Source organism: Mauremys reevesii, linkage group 3, assembly GCF_016161935.1.
Source record: "Mauremys reevesii isolate NIE-2019 linkage group 3, ASM1616193v1, whole genome shotgun sequence".
NCBI classification, from domain to species: domain Eukaryota; kingdom Metazoa; phylum Chordata; order Testudines; family Geoemydidae; genus Mauremys; species Mauremys reevesii.
This window is the reverse complement of record NC_052625.1, coordinates 43,649,675-43,669,263: the sequence shown is the minus strand read 5'-3', so window position 1 is coordinate 43,669,263 and position 19,589 is coordinate 43,649,675. Positions and strand designations below refer to the sequence as shown.

At 40.9% G+C, this 19,589-nt stretch overlaps 1 protein-coding gene across 11 annotated transcripts in view; it reads left to right on the top strand.

Moving 5' to 3' along the window:
• KCNH1 (potassium voltage-gated channel subfamily H member 1) overlaps positions 1 to 19,589 on the top strand; it is a 347,125-nt gene that overhangs the window by 69,392 nt on the left and 258,144 nt on the right. For 10 of the 11 annotated variants that reach the window (XM_039531620.1, XM_039531617.1, XM_039531619.1 and 7 more), the window contains exon 6: positions 2,989 to 3,381. The exons of the other annotated variant lie outside the window; for it this stretch is intronic. In XM_039531620.1, coding sequence (XP_039387554.1) covers positions 2,989 to 3,381 — 393 coding nt within the window. The remainder of the gene's footprint in view (positions 1 to 2,988; positions 3,382 to 19,589) is intronic. 11 annotated transcript variants of the gene reach the window in all.

Below are 19,589 nucleotides of genomic sequence, written 5' to 3'. Positions count from 1 at the left end.
ACTGTACATACAATATGATGGGGGCTAATTTAGCTATAACTAATCTGGAAAGAGATCTTGGAGTCATCGTGGATAGTTCTCTGAAGACGTCCATGCAGTGTGCAGCGGCAGTCAAAAAAGCAAACAGGATGTTAGGAATCATTCAAAAAGGGATGGAGAATAAGACGGAGAATATCTTATTGCCTTTATATAAATCCATGGTACTCCCACATCTTGAATACTGCATACAGATGTGGTCTCCTCATCTCAAAAAAGATATACTGGCATTAGAAAAAGTTCAGAGAAGGGCAACTAAAATGATTAGGGGTTTGGAATGGGTCCCATATGAGGAGAGATTAAAGAGGCTTGGATTTTCAGCTTGGAAAAGAGGAGACTAAGGGGAGGATATGATAGAGGTATATAAAATCATGAGTGGTGTGGAAAAAGTGAATAAGGAAAAGTTATTTACTTGTTCCCATAATATAAGAATTAGGGGCCACCAAATGAAATTAATGGGCAGCAGATTTAAAACAAATAAAAGGAAGTTCTTCTTCACAAAACACACAGTCAACCTGTGGAACTCCTTGCCTGAGGAGGTTGTGAAGGCTAGGACTATAACGGTTTAAAAGAGAACTAGATAAATTCATGAAGGTTAAGTCCATTAATGACTATTAGCCAGGATGGATAAGGAATGGTGTCCCGAGCCTCTGTTTGTCAGAGGGTGGAGATCACATGGTGCCCCCTCCTGGAGAAGATGTTGGACTCTCACAATCAGGAGGCCTGATTTTCCACAGCCTTGCACCTCACACAGTCATTTACATCTGTGCAAAATGAGTGAAATGCTACCATTCTGGTGTGGTGTTGTTTTGCACTCACTCTGCACAGGTATAAATGACCATAAAAGGTGCAGAACAACAAAGAATCAGGCCCTAGGATGCTTATAGAGACAGAATCTCAGAGCTGATTGTTCTCCTTTTTTCCTTTCGGTTTAATCTGTTGGAAATAGCCATCAGCTCACAAAAGATAATTTTAAAAGGTTCAGCAAAGTCTGCAAATAAAAGTCTGCATATAAATGATATTAAAAAGCTGATGTGTGGATAACTCCTGCGAGGGCATATTGTCTGATCTCCTCCTACAGATGGCAGCAATTTATTTTCCGTTCCCCCATTCTCCAAAGCAAATTAATTGGCATGCTAGTAGTAGTATTGGGGGAGGGGGAGGAGAAAGGAAGATCTAAAAAGCTTTCCCAGATTCTACTTGTTTGGCATTGACTTACCTCCCTCTGGCAATGCCTTTGTCTTCCTCTCCATTTTCTCCTAGGGCTGATCCAATGCAAGCCTTCACATTTTTTGTTTGAGAAAAAAAATGTAAGGGCCTGATTCTGATCTAACTCTGATTTCATACTTGTGTGCCTCCATTGGCTTAAATGGAGTCACTCCTGATTTACACTAGCATGAGATGAGCATCAGGTCCAAAAACTTCCAGGCTTGATTCTATTTAGTTATTCCAGTGCGTAAATCAGGGGTAACGGTAATGAAGGCAGTGGAGTTACACTGGGGTAAAACCAATCCAAGGCCCAATTCTGAAAAGGACTTAACTTCAAACTGAGAATTGCTCAATGAGTTTTAAGCATATGCTTAAAGTTAAGCCTTTGCTTAAGTGCTTTGCTGAATTTGGGCCTAAATGAGGTCAGAATCAGATCCTAGGTCTTCAGATATTCAGTATTCCTGATGTCTGAATTATTTTAACAGAAAGTGAAAGTTAAAAGCTGGCATAATTTACTGGGCTAAGGGTACAATTTTGTGGTATTGAAAGCAAAGGGAGCTTTACTCTTATGCCCCCCAGAGTAGCACGACAAAGTCCAATTAATTTATGCCACATCATAGCATCAATATAGCAGAGAATTAAATCACCAGCATTCAGAGGCAGTGTGGTCCAGTGGTTGTGGCACTGGGCTGGGAGTAAGGAGAGCTAGGTATTATTCCTGGTTTTGCCAATGACCTTGTGCAAGCAACTCCTTGCCTCTGCTTCCCTTCCCACCCTGTGTCTGTCTTGTCTATTTAGACTGTAAACTCTCCACTGCACCTGCAATGCCCATGCAGCTGTTTTTAGTCAGGTAGCTCAAGCCCCACTAGTGCGAGTCCATCTACCTGGGCGGGAAGCTCACTCCCACTGGCAATGCAAATATACCTTTAAGGGCCAAGAGGTCTAAGCTAGCCAGCCCTGTTCCATTAGCCCTGCCTGTGCCATAGGTAGCTGCTTCCCAGCCTAAGAGGGCTGGACTAATTGGGGTCAGGTGACACCCTGAAACATCTGGGTCTCATGGGAGAGCTGAGAAAACTCTGCTTGCAGGAAGAACCACAGGGAACAAGTTGAGCTCTTGTGGGAGGGTCTGGAAGGACTCCAGGGAAGTAGCCAACATCCTATGTTGGAGTAGGAGCTACCTTTCTATCTTCCCAAGAGGAGCTGAGACTGTGAAGGGACTCCAGGGAAGCATGCTCCAGCTCAAAGCAGGGAGACTTACAGATAGCCCAGAAAGTGCTCAGAAGAGGAACCAAAGTGGGGCAAAAGTACTTTTGGATTGTTTGGAGTTGTGTGGACTGAATTTTGAAAGTGACCTAGCTGGAAGACTGAACCATGTCTATTCTCTGGGAGAGAGACAAAACCCTGATGATGGGAAAATGAGGCAGAGTGCTGGCAGGAGCCATGCTTGGCCAGCAGGGGGTGCTATGGGACAGCCATGCCCTGTGACAGATCCTGATCTGGGGTTGGCATCAAATTGCTACCATCATGCAAATAGGAAGCTACAACACCATAAAAACGAATAGTGAAAGGATGTAGAGGCAACCGGTTAATTTAAAAGGCTCCTGTTGTAGTTGCAACTCTTCAGTGTTAAAAGGAGTCGCAGCTTTTTGTAATGGGCACTATTTCTATGGAACGTTTTGCTGAGCTCAATAATAAAAAAAAGTGAAAAATGTTTCCTTTTTTCTGAACTATCTGTCATTCCAGGTACTGCAGCTGGGCTCTGAAATCCTTCCACAGTACAAACAAGAGGCACCAAAGACTCCACCACATATCATTTTACATTATTGTGTTTTCAAGACAACCTGGGACTGGATCATCCTGATTTTAACCTTCTACACTGCTATTCTGGTCCCTTACAACGTCTCCTTTAAAACCAAACAGAACAACGTGGCCTGGCTGGTGGTAGATAGTATTGTAGATGTCATTTTTTTAGTAGACATTGTGCTTAATTTCCATACCACTTTTGTCGGGCCGGCTGGAGAGGTGATCTCAGACCCAAAGCTGATCCGCATGAACTACCTGAAGACCTGGTTTGTGATTGATCTGCTTTCTTGCTTGCCATACGACGTCATCAATGCATTTGAGAATGTCGATGAGGTTAGTATACCAGGCTCATTTCCAGGGCTTTATTTTTTTTCTTTTAATGTTTGCCTCCCCCCAAAAAGAAGGAATGAATACTTGTAAATATGCTGGCTTAGTGTGTGAGCATGTCTCCCTTGAGTAACTGTCCACAGCAATTGCTGCTGCTTATTCATAGCTATGCAACGTAATATAGATATTGTCTTGCACACATTCACCTCCTATCCCAGGGCTGGGCCTATGATGTGTTGCCACCCAGGATGGAAAACCACTTGGTCCCCTGTCCTGAGTGGACCAGACAAGTGTGTATGGCGCCCCCCTCCGCCCCCCCCCAAAAGGTGAGTGACGTAGTGCCCCTAGAAGTTAGTGCTCAGGGCAACAGCCCTGCTTGCTGGCCCTATCTCCTCCCAATGATGATCGAATAACATCTCTTTGGCAATTAGTGGCAATTTTTATAGGCGAAAGTAAGACCAGGAGCGTATTCACTGTTTTTATCCAGCTGTCTTTAATTTGATGTAGCAGCCAGAAAGGAGGAGGACAGCCAGCATGATATGGCTAGCGAGCTCTCTACAGACTACGGTGGGTCCATGCACCACCGTTTGGAAGACATGGCATCCCAAACATTTATCGGAAACTACCATTTTCCAGCTTGTTTTGATGACTTGCAGCCTAGGAGAAGGGTCAGAAGAAAGGGATCATGGAACCTTCCCTCCCTCCTTGCTCACCTTCTTCAGGGCTAGCCACAAGCAGCTGGGGAGCACAGACATTCTCCTGGGCTAATCCCACCAATGACTTAAACTAGGGGGATAGGTTGTAGCTTTAACAGTTTTACGTTTAGTCATTTAGACTAGACTGATCACCTTTTATATTAAAGTCACGTGCAAATAGTTTATACAGGGCGGTTAGATAACTAATATCTTAATAAATGGTTAATCAATTAGTATAGATGAGTCCAACAGGTTGCTTATAACTTAGGCTATGTTTATGTCATGGAGGTCATGGAAGTCACAGAATCCTGACTTGCAGAGACCTCCCTGACATTCTCTGCTTCAGCCCCAGGGGCTGCAGGACTCTGGAGCTGACAGCCAGTGAGGCCCTGGCAGGGTTCCAGCAACAGAGGGCAGCAGTGACAAGCGATAGAAAGCCCCCTGCAATGTTCCAGCATCAGGTGACAGACTCCTCATGGGGCTCTTCTCAGGGTTCCAGCGACAGCCTAGCGCGGGGAGAAGGGGGCGCCTCGGTTAAGCGGCTAGGATGTCCCGTTTTCTCTTTGGGAAGTATGGTCGCCCTGCCGCTCCCAGCCCCCGTGGGTGGAGGGGGAACCCCACAGCTCCCAGCCACTAGGGTGGCGGGGGAAACCCTAAACCCGCATCAGCAAAAGTCACAGACAGGTCACAACTTCCATGAATTTTTGTTTATTGTCTGTGACCTGTCCATGACTTTTACTAAAAATAACCATGACGAAATCTTAGCCTTACTTATAACCAGCTATAACACCATCTAGTGATGTGCTTATAACCAGCTGTGACACACAGTACTTGTAATAAAGTGGTCAACATGACATTAACAGGCTTACTCAATATATTATGTGTTGGAGTCATGCTCCTGCCTTCCCTCATTTAGTGGGACCCTCCTTCTGTTGTGATGCAGTTAAATAAAACAGCGAGTTGTCAGTCTGTAGTCCTGTAGGTAGACTTATTTTTGTTCCATAGAAGGGTCCCTTTACAAAACTACTCATGCCTGTAACATGCTTCTTACACCTATTAATCGTTTATTCATCCTTTATAAACATAACCTTAATGTAAAGTGTGACCAATCTCTGTCCTGAAATCAGAACATTCCTTAAAATAATGTCCAATGAAATATCTGGATAATACCAAAAAAAAATGTTACTTCTTGTATAATTAAATAAAAAAAGCCGTGGGAACGAAGCATTGTTCGTCTCATTAGATCCATGTAAAATATTTGGTTTTCACTTTGACTGGGGATAGCTAGACAAACTATTAAGTGCAGTGAAGCAAATGTAATGTTATGTGAGATTTAATTCCCTGAAGATAGATTTTGTTTTATATACAGCCACAGACTGAAATAACACAAGTGAAATCACCCCCAGACCCTTGTAAGCCCTGTCCGTAAATATTGGTTTGTCACAAATTGTGCCAAAGGGAAGATTTATGTGAAAGACTGACATTTTGCTGTTGTAAATAATCATGGTACTGGTAAAGCAATAGAAAGATTGATCACGTGATCAACAGCTGGCATCTACAGTAGAGTTTATATATTTGTGTGGCATCTACAGTAGAGTTAAAAAAACAAAACCAAACAACTAGAGGCAACTTTCTTTACATTCCTAGAACAGTAGCAAATCATCATTGACCTGGTTGGAAAGGCCCTTGATAACCTTAGTCTGATTCTGTCAGGACGACATACAGAACATGCCCAGGTGTGCATGTCTATGCTAGAGGCCATTACACTGAAATGAAAAGCCTTAAAGTGAATAGAGATAGGTACATAGTTACTGCAATGATTTTATTAAGTGATTATGATTGCTATACTTGGAACTTGTTTTTTCAGATTCTTAGGATAAAGCTGTCATTCAAAGGGGAACAACTGGTTCATACTGCAATTATCCTATGGTTCGTCAATAGTTTCTTAATCAGAAAAGTACAATAGTGTTATTCCTGGTCATTCTAGCTATCCCATTCCAGCAAAGAAAACGTTTTTCTTGATGATCTTGTTCTAATGCTGTTCACCATTACTTCCCCTAATGGGGCCAGATCCTTAGTTGGTGTAAATCAATGTAGATTGACTAGGGCAAATCCTCGGCTGGTGTGAATTGTCACAGCTCCATTATGATCAATGGAGCTATGACAATTTACACCAGCTGAGGATCTGGCCAAATATGTATTGTCCATTTCACTACGAACTGCTTCAGAGGAGAGCTAAAGACACCACATCTCTTTGAAGGGCCAAATTCAGGAAGTCTGAGTCTAGAGAGAGAGCCTTAGTTGTAGGCATGTAACTCATGCCTTATTACAGCTTGTCTGCATGGTGTGTGTTACATCAGCTCCACTTCCTTCAGACTTAATGACTTCTGTAGGGTCTGACATGCACCAGTGTGAAAAAGGAGTAATACAAGGAATCTTCACTGGAATCTAAAGGCCAGATTCACTAGGCTGCTCCAACTGCTTTGAGGAAACAACTTTTACATCGGAAGGGTTGCCCGTTTTAGCCTGACGGTAAATACTTTAATAAAAAATCATAAATAATATTGCCAGAAGGGAAGTGTGACAGGTTGCTGGACAACAGCAGCTGATCCAGCACTCTGATCACTGCAACCTCCATTAGCTGCCCCTTGAACTCCTGAATATGGGAAGGAGGCCAATTTGATTGAAATAGGCTGGAGAGATTTACAAACTAATTACTTCATTAACTTAGAAGGTACACAGATACAGGAAGGAGCTGCAAAGGGGGAAAGAGAAATCTATCACTGGTAGAGTGAAGGACATAGGAGGTCTCTCTCCCCTGCTGGGCTCAAGAGCTGTAGAGCCCCAGGACTCTGTTCAAGCTGCTGCACATTCTGTATAGGTGGTGGGAACAAACTTGTAAATAAATCACTGGGTGCTTTACCTGATGGTCTCTGAATAGTTTGTTCCTCTGGAAAGAGGCAGGAACAGAGCATGCCCCTGCCATAGGGAATGACACTTCAATCATGGTAATAGAATGAAGTAAAGACTATAAAATCCCATTTTACTCCTTCATTCTTTCCCTGTGTTGACTTTAGCAAGAGAGAACTGAATCCTTATTTGGCTGCATCACAGCAGGTGAAAGCTGAGTAATTTCGTCTGCATCTAATCATTCTTTGTACAGAAAGATGGATGTCAGTAAAGAACTAGCTTGACAAGACAATTTTTTCTTAAAAGTGCCAGAACTCATGTGATGTACATGAAGGATTGATTTATATGAGGTGCCCTATCTGAATCTGATATGTGTGAAATGCTTTGTAGCTACTGCTTGACAGACCTGTTGGCTCTCTTTAGTTAACTATGGCACTTGCAGTCATTTAGCTCTTGAATCTTCTTGTGGAGGAAGATAATCATGTTTGCATTTGAGCACTGAAAGCATTTGATGTCCATGCCCGTTTGTATGCAGGAGTTTGGGTTTCTACAATTAGTGCATGCATGCTGGCAAAATCATGTGTTGGTAGAGAAGTGTGATAGAGTGCACTTTTATTTTGTCCTTATGTTGTTTGGTTTTCTTGGTATTAATAAACTGGGATTTTTTTTGATACACTGGAATCTGTGCAGTTTTATGCTCTGAGATCCTGATGGCCCCATACCACAAAAATTATACTAGAACAATTCTTGAGTTATTCGTCTCAGTACAGATGTAACTGGGTGAAATTTCATGTCCTGTGTTATGTAGGTCTGACCAGACAATCTAATAGTATCTTCTGGCTTTGAAATATATAAATCTATGAACAGTATGTGGTATCGTGAGCTGACACCTGTATTCTGTATGAGTGGCACTATTTTTTTACTGATGACAAGATTGACTGTGGATAATATTGTAGAGCTGTTTGGGCCAGATTTGGCCACAACTTCTAAGGCCAGATCGCGTAAATAAATATTGGTGGGTGCCAAATCAACTGTTTCAATAAAACATTTTAACACCTTTTTGCTCCAGCATAAAAATAACACACACAATCCCAAAGCTACTGATTGATCCACCATCATAGGAATATTTAGAACTAGAGCTGGTTTGAAACTTTTTGCTTTGGGGGAAAGAAAATGAAGGTAAGTATTTCAATAAGGTCAAAATGTTCTGTTCAGTCCTTATCAGAGCAGCAGGCTTCAGCTTTTTGGTTTACAATTTTATTTTATTTTATTTTATTTTATTTTATAATTAAAACATAAAACAAAATATTTCAATGGCTCTGAGGTGGGTTTTTTTTTCCTCCATTTTTTTTTTCACTTTGTGGGCAATCTCAGACTTCTTCGGTTTTGTTCTGATTAGGAATGAAAATAAACTTTGAAATCACAGAATGTCCAACAAAATGAAAATTCCAGTTCCTTACAGCTTTATTTATGTCTTGTCTCAAACACTTTTGTCATCATTAATTATCTTATCTGCACAACTCCCGTGCGAAGTAGGTAAATGTGAATAGCCATATGTTACAGATGGGAGGAGGGAGAGAGGTAAGTGCTTGGTTCCAGGCCACAGAATCAGAGATAAGATTAAAGTAGGAATTGCTGGCTCCAAATCCTGCATCCAAACATCTAGAGTACCTGTCTCCCTCTCAGTGTGCCCCACCCTCTCAAGTCATATTTAGAAAAAAGAGAGACTATCCATAGAGAGATTTCCCTCTTGCACCAAATAAAAGGAACACTGGAGAACTTTTCTCCAGTCTTTTCCACACTGGTGAGTTATTCATACAGTTAAATGGTAAAACCCTTCCTTGAACTGGTAAAAAACTTCAAATAATGGAAATCTTCCATTGACTAATGAATCATCATGGTGTCAGACTTAGATTTATAACAATACATACTAAGGTGAAGATGGTACAGTGGATTCTAGTTTAGCTTGCCTACAATGAGGTGTTGGTCTAAAATGTCTTCTGCTTCTCAAACCCTATAGTACTGATCTCTCCTGAAAATGTGCATCAAATATCATATGCCAGTATTCAGACTGACCGTACATTTTTCCCCACTCAAGGAAAATCCACATAGATTTGGGTATAATGTTACTTTTTTTGTGCTGAGGCTTCAGTTGCCAGAATTTACAAAAATAGAAATCAGTGACACACTAAACTTGTATCCCTCAATAGATTTAAGGAGATCCCTTGTTAGGAATTTGTCAAGACCAATGCAGTCTAAGACCTTAAATGCCAAAGCCAAGCTGAAGCATTTTTTTGCAGTGGTGACATGAGCAATTTCACACGGACCTTTGTATCTTACGCAGTTTTCAGCCCATAACTTCATAAGACACTGGAAACAATGACTTGTTACCCTGGGAACATGTGATCCTGTTGTGAAATCTCCTGGCAGGAATGGAATCCACTTGTGTCACCACCATATAAATCTCTGAAATAAGGGAGTTTATAGTGGAAGTGCTGAAGGGCCTTAAATTCTAGCTGCACTAACATGAGCCACTATAATCTGTTATTGGCTGACCTTAGCTAAATTGAGAACTATCCATCACTCTTATGAATTGAGGTGACAGAGATATGCATACTGAAAAGTCATGAGGAAAGATGTATTAAATATAAATGAACTCACATTTGCTTAATCAGATGAATTAGAGAAAAATCTAGCATTCAGGCAAAGAAGATACCTATCTTCCAAAGGAAGGGGTTTTGATAATGAAGTGGAAGAACATCATCCCTGACCTTGAAGAGGATAAAGGAATAGATGGTGGTGAAAGATATAGTTTGGGCTCTGTAACAGGGTGGCCTGCCCCCTTTAAGGACCAGAGTCCTGGGGCCAGCCAGTTCTATTTACCAATCAGATGCAGCTGAGAAGTGGGGAGGAGGGGAATGATAGGTGTTCCTTATAAAGAGCTGCAGGAAAGGGGAGGCAAGCTGTAGGAAGGGGTAGACTCCCTTCCTCAGAGACCATTTCAGAAGACTCCTGGTGGGAAGCCTGGGTGTCATGTGAGGGTAGAAAGCTTCAGCTGGAAATGTTTGTTTTCCTTTTGTGAGTTGTTTGATGGTTTGGACAACACATGGAGTCTGGAGGCAAGGGCTAAAGACTGATTTGAATGCAGCTGATAATTCCCCAGGCTGGTGAGGAAGGTTGCCATCTTACAGGTCCAAAGAGGAGTCAGCTTGGTAAGAAAAGACTTTAAATCAGGTGAGTTTTATAGAATCTTGCTAACTTTGAAACTTTCCAATTGCTTTTAAAAGACAGTTGTAGCTACATTTCAAGTAGTGTGAAAGTTATTTACTGGAATGTGTAAGCAGATTCCTACCTAGTTTTGGTCATCTACCTTTCCTGTTTGTTCTGATTAGGAACCAACAAAGTGCTTTGGATGTGGGTCTGTTGACGGTGGTAATTAAATGAATCTTTGCTAAGGCCATCTTAGAGCATACACTGTACAGAGTAGACACTGCACGCCAGCTAGCCTGGGTATAAATAGCAGTGTAGATGGTGAGGCATTGTTTAGGTGAGTAAAGTACAGGCACACCAGAACCTTAGGCTATACACCTGTTGTGAGACAATACTCACTGGCACGGAGCCTCCTGCTGGTCATCTTGGGAATTAGCTCAACTCCAGCTCCCAAGAGCGCCTCCTTCTGGCCGGTGTCTTGCCTGCATTAGGCCCCATGTCCCTCCCAGACCCCTGTGCCCCTTTCCTCAGGGTTTTACCCCCAATGGTACCCCCTTACTCTGGGTTCCCCTCCAAGGGGAACCCCCAACCCTTAAAACCCATTTTGCCTCAGGGCTACTACCAGTCATCATCTAGTCCCTGCTCACTGGGGCAGACTGCAGTCTGTAATGGCCACCCATCATTGGCAAGGGGTTAATACCAGCTTCCTCTGCCTAACCCCGGACTGCACCTCTGCAGCCCCAGTACCTTTGTAGGCCTTCACCATGGCCTGGGGTTTTACCAGGCTGGAGCTCCCTTTGCCCTTCCCTAGGGCTGCTCTACCTCAGGTACCTTGCTCCCAGACAGCTAGCGCTTCCCACTCCAGGGCTAGAGTGTGGCCCACCATCCTCTTATCAGGGCCAGCTGAGCCCTAACTGAGCTGGCCACACCTGTGGTCAGCTACTCAGGTGCTTTCACTCCTTTTCCCAGCCACAGCCCTCTCCAGGGCTGCTTTTACTACTGGCTCCCCAGGGCAGCCTTCTCCCAGGGCTGTTTTATCCCTTCAGGGCTGGAGCAGGTTGACTACCCCGCTACAACACCCTGCTCTCTGTTCCCTGCAGTGGGAGAGGCAGCAGGGAAAGGCTCCAGCAGCTCCCAGCTGCCATAGTCTTTCGCTGCCACAGGTGGCTACGCATGACAGCCTGGGCGCAGATTCCTTTTCACCATAGTGTGTAGCTACATGTACCCTATGGGTCGCTGCCAGTGCAGACAAGGCCTAAGTGTGTGGCTAAACTAAGCAAAAGAAAAACAATTCTTAATCCAACTTCTGTGTAGTGTTTTTACACAAGAGGCAGATTATACATGGCATAGTCCAGGCATAAAGAAAACAGCAATTCGGTTCTGGGGCATTTATATTGGGAAATGGATACTGGCTGCACTAAAAATGGCTGGAATTAAGTGGAGATACAATGAAACATTTAGAACTCTAAGCTTTTGAGAAATGTCTGATTCAGTATGAGATAAGGTTCTCCCATTTTGCTGTGCTCTTAAACCTTTCCCTCCGTACCCTGTCTCTCAAAACTCCATAGCTCCCCCTCCCCATATCATTCAATCATTTTGACACCCCTCTTTCAAATATAATGCCACTCTTTTTTCCTTTATAGAGTGTCCACTTTCATGAATACTAAGTATATAGCAGTTTTTGTAGAGGGGTGGATTCCACTCTTTATTCAATATTGCACATTCAAAATCTGCACAATAGACAGGGTCCAGTCAGACCTGTGCTTTTGTGACAATCTCTATTGAGGCCCTCTGAAGTGCAAAAAGTGGGGAAATTTTTTCCCACTCCCCTAGAATATTTATGCTTTTTACCAATCTGATTTCTTGTTGGCTTTAAGATACTTTATTGGAATCTTGGTCCAAGCTCCCTTTCATCTGATTTACCCCTTCCAAGCCCATGTTCCAGCTGAACAACAGGTCTGCTGGTCTCATCAGCCTCCAGCATAACCCAAGAGTGACCATCAGAAATAACCCAAGACAAGCTGAATGATTCTAATGGAGTCTAGTGGAATTTCCATCAGGGAACATTACAGGGAAGTTAATGTTCTTCACAAATTGTTTAGCTTGTGCTTCATATTTACCATCTTTTCACTTTTACCTGTTATCAGCTCAAATCTTAAGGCTTTTACTCAGAGCTCACTGACTAGGGGATTCAAGAATAGGTCCTATGATTTGATTGCCATTCAGTTAATCGCTACAAGCTATTGGCAACCCGGAGTAACTAATCAACTGTAAAATGTGCAGCAATCTGGCTATATAATTGACCAACTCTAATTTGAATTAGGCATGTCATAGCCATTCTGTAAGTTCATCACTTTAATTTACACATAAGCAAAGAAGGCTTATGTGAATAGGGAAATCACAGGAGTTACCCATTTCTAAAGTTCTGAGCATAAAATCTCCCAGTAAATGGAATCATACACTCCTCACAAACACAAATAGTGTAGAACATGAAAAAATCATGATACTAACATATACTCATCCCTCCCCTTCTCAAGTACGGCTTCCGTAATCACTGAATCTAATATAACAATCAGTTTGCCCTCAGAACTACCGTTGACGCAGGTATGGGACGTTACAGATTGTGGTTGCTGTTGTGGTTACTGCAGCTTTAAGGTTTGGAAAATTGTGTTTAGCAGAGTTTGAAAGAACCTTGTCAGCTGGAGTTCTAGCTAGAATCTGAATTTAAGAATGAGGCCGGGCTGGTTGTAGTGTCATGACAAGGACCCTCTCTCTGAGCTAATTTGATTATTTTTGTTGCAAGTTTATTTTTTGGCTATTCTGATTTACTGCAATAATTTTAGTTATCGAGCCAGATTTGGGTGGTTTTTTGCAGGGGGTGGCATGTAACAAATGATTGCAGTAAAAGAGCAATTATTGGGGAAAACTCTTTAAGTTTTTAGAGCCAATCTCTGCTCTGATACACCATTGTCAACGTGGATAAGCTCCACTGAAATAATTGGAGTTATACGACTGTGGATCCAGGGTAACTGAGAGGAGAATTTGGTCCATGGACCTTATTCTTATTGCTCTGATGACCTTATTTGTGGTTCTGATCAACTGAAAATGTTCTGCTTCATGACTGCATTGATTTCAATGACAAAATAACTTCTCAAGGGAATTTGTATATTGTCTTAATGCCACTAGCTGACTTCCTGCAGGAGCAATTGCCGTGTCAGTGCTTAAAGGGCAGAAGCAGCAAATTTGTTAAAGCTGAGGCTTTACTTTTTATTTTCATTTGGGGCCTGCTCCTGCTCTCACTGAAATCAATGAATCCAGTATTAAGTAAACAAATGCCAGATGAAGAGAGAACTTGGACATAGAAGCTATTACACTATTCAGTCACTAGGCTAGATTTTGCCTTCTGTTGAACTGGGAAGAAGAACATAGAGGAATCCTCTCCTCCTCCCCACCCCCACAATAAATAGAAAAGGATCTTTTCTCTGAGCGACAGGAGAGAATACTGGTGAATACACCCGTGTGTGCACCACATCTCCATGTGGATGCAGTTGGATGGCAAGAGGACTTATTCAGCTGCAATCAGCAACACACTGTTCCTTATTAGAGTTGCAGCAAAGAAAACCCTACCCTATGTCCCTTGAACCTGCTCTCTGGACTCCTGGCTGGCAAGATAACTGCAGCAGAGTGTCCATCTGCCAGCATCCCCTATTTTCCCTTGTAGTGCTGGCCTGGATAGGATTTATCACCAAGTCACAGTAGGGGTATAATTTATACATTGGGTGCCAAGGCTACTTTCTCAGATCTTGGCAAAGCATAACACGTGATTTATCACACTGCAGAAGAATGAGTAGCTTATGTGGGCTGCTATTCTACCTATATAAATTAAATCTTCAGTGAGAATATACGGTGATAGGCATTGTCAGAGGAGAAGAGCTAACTGAGCTTATTACATTTTGCATTACTTCAGAAAACTGGTGTTAGAATGATACCTAAAGTGCTTAGAAAGGGAAACATCTTCTAGAAGACTGGATTCAGTTACTCTGTTTTCTTCAGTTTAGAGTATCTTTATTGATCGGAGGCAGCAAATCAGATGAGATGGCAAAGAGTATTTATTTGAGTAGCTAAATGGTTGGTTGCTTTATAATCTATTTCATAACAGGTATCAGATTAGAATTTAAGATGGACTGGTACTAGATGCCAAAAGTAGTTCTGACCCCAGATATGGATTGAACATTTGTATTTTTTTTCAAAATAGGGAAAAAGCTTCTGGAATTGACTTGCTTTATAACAGTATCACTGAAACAAAGGTAAATGGATCCATTAATTTGAGGGTGACTTCTTAATTTGACACTCATCCCCAAATTACAATGCTTAATGAAATATTAGTTTACTGACAAATTTCCTTTATCTTTGTTTCTCTTTACGATCAATGTAAAAGAATGTGTATCTTTTCCTGGACATGTTAGCCTTTTATCAGTTTTAAACCCACCCCTACATTTACTTCCCATATATTTGCTGTTTTTTTTTTCTTGATCTCTCTTTTCCACCTCTGTATTATGGGTATGGTTGGTGACTATATTCTATCTGGATGCTGGAAAACTGGAATCTCAGAGCTCTGACCAAAACAAGCTTTATGGATCTTAGATCTCCAGCTGTTCCCTTACTAAAAGCCCTAGCAGTAACCAGAAGGCTTAGATTTTAATTACAGCTTGTGAGTATAACATTTTCTCATAACTTGGCGGCAAAACATTGTAATCTGTAGGAAAGGTCATGTTCAGTAACTTAATTAACAGAAAATCAGAAAGTTGAAAATGACAAAGTGAACCGTTCTAATCGTGGTATTGTTTGCAGTCAGGGTTATCATGACACTTCAGATATCTAGAGCAATGTGAAATTGAATCTAGAATCACATTAAAAGAAATGAGGGAAGATTGGTTTCAATGAATATTGCCCCACTTATGCCAGTGGTGAATTTGGCCATCTGGCTGCAATTTTGCACAAATAACTCATTCACTTTTGTCTGGCTTTATTCCAGTTCTTATAATGATTTACTCTTTGGCCTCCACATCTCACTCCACTTATATTAAACCTCATCATTGTCATAAACCTCCCCTTAGCCCTCCAACACGACAGGCAGGATTTTCAGAAGTGGTGCTTTGGCCAATTGAAATCAAGGGGAGCCAGTGTTAGGCTAACAATAAGCCCTCTTTTAAAAAGTTCTGCCCTCTACCTCTGGTTAACACTTGGTTCCCAACCACAGTGTTTATAATAAGAGCGAAACACATTCCTGCATTTTATGCATGAAGAAGGCTATACACAATGTCCTGAAGAGTAGAATGTGACTGTGTAAATGTAACCTGTACCTGCTATTCTTAATGTAGGCGCCAGGAGATATAAATTGAAAACTATTTCCATGCTTCCCTAAAATTACTCATCCTCCATCATGCCCTGAGGGAATTATAAAGTGTGTTCACTTTTCAATTGTGGTGTGTAAAAAAATATGATTTTAAATTAGTTATATAAAATACTTTCTTCAGCTAGAGGCCTGTCCTTCACTGATTTCAGACCTGTGTGAGCTTAACTATGGATGACAAAATATGCCTCTCCCAAACAAATTAACAGCAATAATTAATAATAAAGGCTTTGCAAACTGAATTAACCCTCCCTTTACCCATGTGAGCTAGGGATGACTTGTTATCCCTATTTTACAGATGGGGGAAATCAAGACACAAGACCTTGCATGGCTCACCCAAGGTCTTGCAAGCAGTCTGATGCAAAGCCAGAGCTAGAACGCAGATCTCCTGACTCCCAGTCCCGTGCATCAATCCAAGATTAATCTGTGTTTTCACGAGCTGTGAGTGTGTGATGTGAGGAACTCTCAACCAGTATGTGGCACAACTGAAAAGGGGGAGGAGAATGAGACCAAAACATGCATGATACAAAGCAGTGATGCACAACTGGAAAATTAGGTGCTCATGTGTAGAGTACCTAATGAGTAGCTTTTTTTTTTTTTGCTGCATATGACTACCAACATGTTATTTGGCAGCATTTCAAGAATAATCTTTTTCGCTAACTCTTCTTGGCCTGAATAGCATGGGTCATAAATATACTTCAGCACCAGGCTTGCTTATCTTTATGCTACACAAAAAGTGCAGTTTTCTTCAAGTGCAGTTCTAAGCTGAAAAATGACTTTGCAAAAGTGACATCACAGGGCTCCCATGTTATTTGTACATGCAGCAGGTCTTATCAGGAGACTTTGAGAGACAATGCAAAGACTTGTTTCCTCTGAATGCCAATGCTATACACTCACTCTTATGTCAGAGGAGACTAAAGCTGGACTTTCTTTCTCATGAATCACCAATAACAAAAATAAAAGTTCTGCTGGCCATATTCTGCTGTGAAGAACAACTGTGCACCTGTTTGCATGGCTGAATCTCACTAGAACTGGGTAAACAGTTCTACTGATGATGCACTAGAAGGAATAGAATCTGGCTTGCTCTTCCTTCATTGTGTTGGCTCTGTGTGGCAAACAAGACTGAAACACAGGAAAAAATCCTTACTTTTACTTCCTCCATCTTGGTTACTCAGGTCTGTTCCTAGTCTCTGAAAGCACCCAAGAAACAGATCTGATGAATGTGGTGCAGTTTTTACGTAACTGCTGAACAGTGTGGAGCAATGCTTCATAGAAATATGTCCAGTCACTGTTTCACAGGGGACTGCTGGTATTTAGAATCTTGTACTACACTTATATCTTCCGTACGGGTGTTCCCTCAAGGGCTCCTTTGCAGTACAGAAATTGGTGATGCTTGGTGGTGATGTGCAGCACCATTTCCAGCTCTAATGAACTGAAACGGGTCCATTTCCTTTTTAGCAGATGCTGCTCAATGTGTGTTTCTTAACCTGTCCCTCAGGTGGGTATATGAGTAGTAATCCTGAGAGAATTAGAAGCATCAAGTGGGAGTATATTGAGTTCAGGCATTTCTCTTGTGTGACCTCTTGAAGCTAACCTGTTGCTGTCTGCTGTATGATGAAATAGGTTGTTTCGGTGTCGATAAGAGCAGCATTAAAATAGACAATAACTGTAAAGTGTTTTTCTACTCTGGAAAGTGGCAATCTAAAAATGGCACTTTCATAGCCAAGAGATGTATTATTTGTGTGCATTCAAATCTTACCTGCTGACTTCAGTGACAAAAATAAATCTTTACTGCTTCCAACAGAGGCAGCACAGCTAAGATAGAGCAAACTGGGTTCTATTTCTTTTAGTGCATCAACATAAATTTTTTACTAATTTCAAATCACTCGCACACCTGAAAATCCATAATGACAGTCAACTCCAAAGCCTAATTGGGAGCAATGAAGAGTTAATCTTCATGGGTGGTTTCTTTTAATTTCTTCTATATCTTTTTTTTTTAAATTAAATGCAAAATATGCTAATACAACAGATTTGATATAAAATATATGTCCGGGAAAAGCAAAAAATAAGGTTCTTATAGTAACATTTAACTACTCTACTTTTGCAGTTACTATATAGGATGTTAAACATGTAACTAAATATACATGTTTGTTCAATGTAAGCAAACTAGTGTTAGTACAAAAACAATAATTAGAGCTGGTCAGAAAAACTGTGAAGGAACTAGGGCTGTCAAGTGATTAAAAAAATTAATGGTGATTAATCTCATGATTAAAAAAATAATCTCGACTAATCACACAATCACGCTGTTAATAACAATGATTTATTTAAATATTTTGTGATGTTTTCTACATTTTCAAATATATTGATTTCAATTACAACACAGAATACAAAGTGTACAGTGCTCATTTAATATTTATTTTTTATTCCAAATATTTGCACTGTAAAAAAATAAAAGAAATATTTTTTTCAATTCACCTCATAAAAGTACTGTAGTGCAATCTCTTTATCATGAAAATTGAACTTACAAATGTAGAATTACGTACAAAAAATTACTGCATTCAAAAATAAAACCATGTAAAACTTTAGAGCCTACATGTCCACTCAGTCCTACTTTAGCCAATCGCTCAGACAAACAAGTTTGTTTACATTTACAGGAGATAATGCTGCTGCTTCTTGTTTACAATGTCACCTGAAAGTGAGCACAGGCGTTCTCATAGCACTGTTGTAGCCAGCATCATAAGATATTTACGTGCCAGATCTGCTAAAGATTCATATGTCCCTTCATGTTTCAACCACCATTCCAGAGGAATGTGTCCATGCTGATAATGGGTTCTGCTCAATAACGATCCAAAGATGAGCAGACCGCTGCATGTTCATTTTCATCATTTGAGTCAGATGCCACCAGCAGAAGGTTGGTTTTTCTTGTTTGGTGGTTCAGGTTCTATAGTTTCTGCATCTGAGTGTTGCTCTTTTAAGACTTCTGAAAGCATGCTCCACACCTCATCCCTCTCAGATTTTGGACAGCACTTCAGATTCTTAAAGCTTGGGTCAAGTGCTGTAGCTATCTTTAGAAATCTCACTTTGGTACCTTCTTTGCGGATTGTCAAATCTGCTGTGAAAGTGTTCTTAAAATGAACATGTGCTGGGTCATCATCCAAGACTGCTATAACATGAAATATGTGCCAGAATGCAGGTAACAGAGCAGGAGACATACAATTCTTCCCCAAGGAGTTCTGTCACAAATTTAATTAACACATTATTTTTTTAACGAGTGTCATCAGCATGGAAGCATGTCCTCTGGAATGGTGGCTGAAGCATGAAGGGGCATACGAATGTTTAGCATATCTGGCACGTAAATACCTTGCAACACCGGCTACAAAAGTGCCATGTGAACACCTCACTTTCAGGTGACATTGTAAATAAGAAGCTGGCAGCATTATCTCCTGTAAATGTAAACAAACTTGTTTGTCTTAGCTATTGGCTGAACAAGAAATAGGACTGAGTGGACTTGTAGGCTCTAAAGTTTTACATTGTTTTGTTTTTGAGTGCAGTTATGTAACCAAAAAAATCTACATTTGTAAATTACACTTGCATGATAAAGAGATTGCATGGCAGTACTTGTATAAGGTGAATTGAAATATACTGTTTCTTTTATCATTTTTACAGTGCAAATATTTTTAATAAAAATAATATAAAATGAGCACTGTACACTTTGTATTCTGTGTTGTAATAGAAATCAATACATTTGAAAATGTAGAAAAACATTCAAAATATTTAATACATTTCAATTGGTGTTTTATTGTTTAGCAGTGCAATTAATCACGATTAATTTTTTTTTAGTTAATTGCGTGAGTTAACTGCGATTAATTGACAGCCCTAGAAGGAACCATTTTCCATGGGAGAATGCAATTCAATTTGTACTGCTTGGAAAATTTGTGGTATTTTAACAGAAGTTTCATTTTCAGAGAAATGATGAGGGGAAGGAC